Below are 7,500 nucleotides of genomic sequence, written 5' to 3'. Positions count from 1 at the left end.
AGATGAGAGAAGCTCTGCTCTAAACTGTGCTGAAGAGACAAATGGAGTTTGCAGAGAAGGATACACGAGGTCCAGCATGCAGTCTGGCAACTGCAAGCTATACTTATTGCAACAAAACCGAAATGAAGTGCCCCTGTATCGTGTTACATAACGTTCTAAGAATATTTGTCTTTTTCTTCACACTGGCAGTATGAGAGCACAAAAACAAGTGTGAGGCAGTTTTTATTTCTCAGTTTATCGACAATCTCACCTCGAAATGGAAGACGCCTAAATTGTACCTTTTTAAAAACACTACTTCAAAGTACAGAGTTAGTCTCTAAATGAGGCAGAGAGCAGACCAAGACACCATGACAGGATGGACTGGATTGAAGAGCACAAGATGTCTACTGTAGATAAAGTCTGATCCAACACAGCCTCCTGTTTCTTTTTAGTGCTAAACTCTCAAAGTCCCAGGTTACAATAAACTTGTAGTAATAACGCACTTACTCATGTTCCACATCTCCAAAAACCAACAGATATTTGAGATTATGTAACTATCTTGTAGTCAAAATAAATATGTGCAAGAAGAATGGGTTGTGTGTACAGAGGAATGAAAAGGTACTCCTTCACGGCTATAAACTCAAAACACAAATGTCTTGTTGATCCTCACACTCTATTGTTTGTGATCTGGCCTTTATCCTGCACACCCTCCATTTGGTTTGATTTTACAGTCGTATAATTTAAACCTATCAAAACTCTCATTTTATAGTCAGTCCGAATAAGAATGTCAACTTCAGAAAATACAGAGTAAATTCCCTGGATGGCATCATTTTACCATTATACCCTTAGGGAGCCTTTAGTTTGAAGCTGGCTTTATTTGTTTTACATGAGAGCAACATATCATGATTGTGATATTACAGGTTTAAAATGCCTTTCTGTGGTTTTATTGAGAGGTTAAACATTGACAGTAATTGATCTGCTACAATTTTGATGATCTCTTAATCACTTCAGTTGTATAATTTAAGGATTTTCTGGTTCTAACTTTTGCAATGTGAAGATTGGCTTTGTATCTGTTTATCATATCATTGTAAAGATATCTTTGGGTTTGGGACTGTTGGTCGGATCCGGAGCTCGACATCTGAAGACTTCACCTTGAGCTCTCAGAAGCTGCAACCGACATCTTGTGCTATGTTGTAGACTTTTCATAGACGGAACTATGAAGCGATGAGCAAAAAAACAAATGATAGATGGATAAATCATGAAGGGGAAAAATGTAGATACAGAAATGAGAAATATTGACATAAAAACGTATGCTTCTTCATGAGAGTCTCACAAGCTCTTCTATTAATCATAATCTGGTTTATAATGATTCAGCCCTATTGAATGTGTTATTATTAACACCTTCCCAGGTCCCTTCAACAAGTGCTACCTTAGCTGTGTAAGTGCACATAATAACAGGGGTGAGACATCACGAAGCACCACTTCAGTATAGTGTGTAAGTGCTGACATTTTACTTTATGTGACATTTATCTTATCTTAAAGTATGACTCAAGAACTATTTAATTACAACCATATTAAGTCATGGGCCATGAACTTTTTTTTAGGTACAACTGTGGTAACTTTGCGTGTATAGATAAGTATAATTAAGTATTTATTCAGCTTGCCCTGTCATGTTGACTAAAGCACATATAATTTGCCTTGTTGTACCCTTTAAACTGTAAAACAATGGGAAGGATGAAGACTTGGGACAGAGATAGAAAGACACACATAGCATTTATCTTTGGTTGTGTGTGTGAATTTGTTGCCCGGGACAGTAAATCATTCATGACTAAAGTAGGACGGAACAAAGAGCTGCATGCACTCCTCATGTGTCAACACAGAAACAGGAAGAAGCAGACTAATATATGACAGCATATTATAAATGTGCCTGTGTGTATTAGAGGATGGTTAGGGACTGATTCCAGGTACATGATACAGTTTCAATCACTGACTTTGACTGATGTGTAGAAATCTAGTGTTTTGTTCAGCTAAACTTGCAACTTAAAACAGACACTTTAGTCTGGACTTTTTTTAGATGTCGGTAAAGTAAATGGCCAGTGTTGACTTTTTGTTGTTTCGCTGCACCGTGGTTCATTGAGCTGTTAATGGATTCATGAATGTGTTTGCGGTCGGGTGTGGAGACCAGCGATGGTCATTGCTCTTGAGTTAGATGTGGTGAATCTCCACGGATCAACACAGTTCTTATTTGCGAACCATTAATGTCACCACCAAGAACTGGTGAAAATTGAGCAACATCAGAGGATGCATTTGTCAAAAACCGCCACTTTGATAACACTTTACTTTCGTATTTATGAGCAGTATTTAAACATTTAATACATGGTTTATAGCTCATTAAAATGCAGTTGTATTTGTCAACAGTTATAGCACTTCTATGAAGACATGTTTTACATGAATGCAACCCTGTTTTGCTATGTCGTCATTCATTATATGTTGCTCCACCAGCCTGCACTTATAGATGCACGCAGAAGGAGTCATAGCTGTTGAGTAATACTTTAATAAACAAGTACATCTGCTTACAACTAAGTCTTACAACTACTATATCATTATTGTTATTAGTATTATTATTGTTGTTTGATATACTGCGCGTAAACGCTAAATAACTTATTATTTATAACTATAAAAACACAATGTAACAAACCCAGTGTGGTTTTTACTTTGCACCCTGATGCTGAGGAGAGTGAGTCAAAATTCAACTGCCCTATATAGATTTAAACTTCTGCTTCTCCCCTTCATGGACTGCTTGGGAAAATGATGGCTCCTTGACTCCGCCCACTGATCTCTACCTCAGCCAATCAGAGGTTTTCATCCCCCAAGCTGCTTAGCGTCTTGAAAAGTGCACAAGAACAACTCCAAGAGAAGAACTTCACCTAGAAAGCCCCAATCACACACACACACACACACACACACACACACACGCTCACACACACACACACACACACACACTCACACACACACACAGTACACACAGTATCATGCACAAACACACACGTGTGCCACACATAAAACCAGATGTCTGCTTTTCCTCTTTTCTGTGTGATGTGGAATGCGGTTTGCTGCCCACCCTGGGCGTATCCATGGCAACAGGCCCTGCGGTTGGTTGACGGGGCGGGACGGTGACACCGGTCTCTTTCGGGATAGCCACAGAAGATAGTGACACTGCCCGACAAACGAGGTGTAAGGACAGGAAGCGGAGGGGAAGAAGGGACAGTGTAAGGTCATGGCCCGAGCTCTCTCGCTCACACACACACACATACACACGTATAGAGATTGAGGTAACATCTGGTAGGACAGCTAATAGTTAATGTGTGGTCCTTTGCTTTGGCATAAAACCCTATTAGGAGTGGAATCTTCATGGAAGGACAAGAAACAATCCATCCATCATGTGTAGGTCTTCTCTTCTGTGCTCACAGTTTTGGTCATGTTTGAGGTTTGATCACTAGAGGGCACCAGACACAAATATGACCGGTGCCAGCATGTCTCTCTTTGCTCTGCACATAAGCTAAAAACCATACAGGGGGGTTGACGCATCCTTTCTACCTTCTGTCTTACCTACTCAATTTCCTTCACAATTTATTCTAGTGTTATTACGGATGACTTGTATGTGAATATTTCTAAGATGAGTCTTGTAGGATGCTCCTTATAAAGCAGTAGATGAAGTAGCAGCGATGTAATAGGATTAGAAACCTGCGTCCTCCTCCGGTCACATTCTTGCCCATTTTGGCATAACCTCATTCAGCTTACAGGATGCAGAAGTAAAATCCATTTCCCGCCAGAAGGGGGGGGGGGGGGGGGGGGGGGAGAAGGAAATGAGATAGCGAGGAGCGGGAAGAGTAGCCACGTGAGAGGCAACGGGGTCCAGACATCTGCTGCAGAGTGAAAAGATATAAGTTAGGGTAAAACAAGACAGAGGGAATTTCAATCTGACAATGTAGAGTGTGTGTGTGTTAGGAAACTTTCCAGCAGAATGTTTTTGTCGAGTTTTGTGATTGACTTCATGATGGCGGTTTGGTTTGCCTTAATAATGAAGTAGGGACAGACTGCCCCTCCTTCATCTGCAAGTATAACATCTGTAAAGTGGGATAGTGTGACCCCACCACCTGTACCTGCTGTATATGAAATATGTAGTAAGTCTAGCTGGTCTGCAGACCATTCTTTTAATCTGTTATTTCATTATCAGTGCAAGTACAGGACAGATTGATTTTCATGTATTAAAGCACACAAACTTCTGACAATTCTGAGCAAGCGAACTGATAGCAAGCTAACTTGACAATAAAGGGACAATACGTTCAATTTATCCAAAAGACATATTTCTGCCATAGACTCTCATAACTGTTTGCTAACCATTTATCGCCATTGACTGTCTCCAGTTTGTTTCCTATCTCTGCTACTATCCTGATAAAGAGTATTTTGGTTGTTTACTTGGAGATGAATTAGCTAGTACTAGCATCAACACATTTATCACAATAAGTAAAGAAGGACACCTCACGATTTCAGACGTTGTCAGCTTAATGTACAGCTTCATATTTTCAAAGGATAATGATGCATTAATTGTGTTGAATTCCACTCAGTTCTTCCCCACGTCCTGTTAGCATGCATGCAGTCTTGTGGCCTCATAGGTGTGCAACACCTAATACTCAAAAACCCGAAAAATGATTGATCCCCCCATAGACCTGCTTTCTTCCCTCTCTTCTATACCTCCCACTCTCTACAGATATATATTCAGGTCTATTCACATGATCCGATTCACATTGTGGTGCAGTCCTCGATCCAAGGTTGGGGCAATGTTTTTTAAAACACCAGCAAGGCTAGAGTTGAATATAGGATGTACAGTCCGGCATTACTCTATTCATAAATAACCACTGTCATTCACTTTACCACCGCATTCATTTCTAACAGACGCTTCGTGCTGAACTACCAACACTGTCAAATACAGCGCGCTCGGCTTCACCACAGCACAGACTGTATGAGCTGTAGCTGGTGTGGCGGTGGGCCAATCGCACGTTGCAGAAGAACGCTCGCAGTGATTGGCTGTGAGCAAAACCATACAGATGATCCTTTTTGTTTCACCATTCAGTCATCAGTCATTCGGGTACAAAAAGGACCAAATGCAGATATCATGGACTGGAGATGTTTCTCTACTACTTGGTACTGGGTTATTTAGGTCAACACCTTTTGAGGTATTGATTACCAATACCCAACCCTAACGATAACGGACAATACAGTCTGAAGCTGGCTCTCTTCAGACTTGACAGTGGTGTTAAATTATCTTCCGTGCATGTTGCTGTATTTGTTACATTCTTGGCATAAAAAGAGACAATACACTTTTTATTTTTAAATAAATAGACTCTTGAATCATGTGATTTCAAGTAACACTGAACGACCCTGAACTGCGCTGATTATTCTGATCCAGACAATGGCCCGAGGGCACAGTTACACAAGGCCAATTTTATGATAAGAGACTGCTATAGTCTATTCAGTCTTCTGATGCAAACGAGATTTCACATTGAAAGTAGTGCGTGATAACATTCAGCGGAGACAAATAACAGATCGGTGTGACAGATGCAGCCAACAAAAGCTTTTTTTCTGACCGCAGAACAACCCAATACGCCACAGCTTCTGCAGCGTGCTGCTCCACTGCACCCAGGCCTCTCTTACAAAAGAGATCTTGAAGAATGGTACTTGGTTCTTACAGCCATCAAAGCTTTGAAAACAGGTATTTTTAGTGCCACAGTACAGTCTTTGGGTATAGCTGTAGAACATCCAAGCGTCACACCGCTGAAGATGAACTTGGTGAAGTGATGAGTGTGGACTGTGTGTGTCTTTTTGTTTAGTTAAACCTCAGCGATCAGAGCCAAAGCGCCAGGTTTTCTGGCGAACATTGAACACACAACCTTTGATTTTGTTAGTACCAAGAAATATCCCCCCTGTTCACTGTTCATATTTTGAAAACTCAACATGGTTGAACTTGGTCTAGTGCTGCTAACAACCTACACATTTATCAAAGCTGCTTCAGATAACTGGTCTCTTAAATGGTCCAGTCATGAGTGAGGCTTATTGATTACTGTATTACGGTGGGAAGATTGACTGCTTGCAGCATTGTTATGAACCTTTAATATCTTTATATCTCACACACGCTCACAAAACACTGACGCACAAATTCCTTGCGTCCCATAGGAGTGCATTCTGAAATATTGTGAGTGCTGGCAGTGAGTGAGGAAGCAACCCCCCGGGCCTCCTCCCTGACTGCTTCCTAGTATTGTCGCTACATCCATGTCTTAAACCATGTGAGCGTGCATGTCTGTGTGTATGTGTTCGGAAGTCTGGTTTAGGTGCAGTTTTGGGAATGGTACTGATGTCTCCATACGGTCCTCACCAGAAAAAAAACAAACAGCAGAACTGGTTGTATGGACATTCGTAGGACTTGTTGTGTCTTTCGTTCTGGTGCAACATCGGGCTGACTTCTTAAAAACACACTCAGAATTCAGCTCGTATCAGGATTTAGGTGATGACTTACGGTCATTATGTTTTGTCTTTTAGAGATTGAGAAGAGAGACATTTTAACCAGATGTTACTCTGAACAGTGCGGTATAAATGCACTGTTCAGTATAACATTTGTCCCTCTGCAAGCCACATCCTACAGTAAAGAAGCAATATGTTAGGGCATGCTGCATTGTAATTACTGGTAAAGACATTAACATTTTGAGATACACAAAATAGCAGCTTTCTTTTTTTTTCAGCTTCTTTGGAAATTCCTAATATTAGCCTTTAAGAACATGGCAACGAACTCCTTGAATCTTCAACTTCCTGTATTTTTTTTGTGCTTGCAGGCTGGAGTTTGAAATCGGCACACTGGAGAACGAGGAGTCTCTGATATCAGCCAAAGAGCAGGTTCTCCGGGAACGTCTGAAAGAGACGGAGTGCTCGATAGAAGACCTGCAGAAGGTATGAAGAACATGGACTTTAGAGAACCTTTTATGAACTTTTTGCGTGCTTCCAGAGTTACAAATTGGTGGCTTTGAAGAAACGTATGCCAATACTAGAATCATTCTGCTCTAACTGGTTGGTACTGACGTTACAGTTGTGCAATCCCCAGACCATCCCTCCTTACGGGAGTTTTTTCAGTTCTTGTCATCTGTTATCAGTTTATGGTTGTTTGACTACACTCTAATTGCATTGCTTTTTTACTCGCACTGTTTTTTTTTGTAAGAGCAAATAAAAAGCAGTGAAAATGGCATGGAGTCTTTTAAAGACCTAGTTGCTAATTATAAACACAAGCTAGCTATAAATGAGACGAATGAATGTACTTTGTGTTTACACAGAGCAGTTATCTGTAATTGCATTGTAAAACACTGATAACTTGATCGTCAACCTGATGCAAATGTTGAAGGGGGGGGGGGGGGGGGGGGGTAGCACAAAAGGAGTGGTATCATTATCATTTGCTTTTTAAACATCTGGTTGTTG

At 40.8% G+C, this 7,500-nt stretch overlaps 1 protein-coding gene across 3 annotated transcripts in view; it reads left to right on the top strand.

Moving 5' to 3' along the window:
- Positions 1-7,500, top strand: part of palm2akap2 (PALM2 and AKAP2 fusion) — a 72,271-nt gene that overhangs the window by 27,261 nt on the left and 37,510 nt on the right. For all 3 annotated transcript variants that reach the window (XM_031855400.1, XM_031855399.1, XM_031855398.1), the window contains exon 5: positions 6,867-6,981. In XM_031855400.1, the coding sequence (XP_031711260.1) occupies positions 6,867-6,981 (115 nt within the window). The remainder of the gene's footprint in view (positions 1-6,866; positions 6,982-7,500) is intronic.

Source organism: Anarrhichthys ocellatus, unplaced genomic scaffold (genome assembly GCF_004355925.1).
Source record: "Anarrhichthys ocellatus isolate YVR2014 unplaced genomic scaffold, GSC_Weel_1.0 scaffold16, whole genome shotgun sequence".
Taxonomy (NCBI): domain Eukaryota; kingdom Metazoa; phylum Chordata; class Actinopteri; order Perciformes; family Anarhichadidae; genus Anarrhichthys; species Anarrhichthys ocellatus.
Note: the sequence above shows the minus strand (reverse complement) of the source record. Positions and strands in the feature narration are given on the sequence as shown.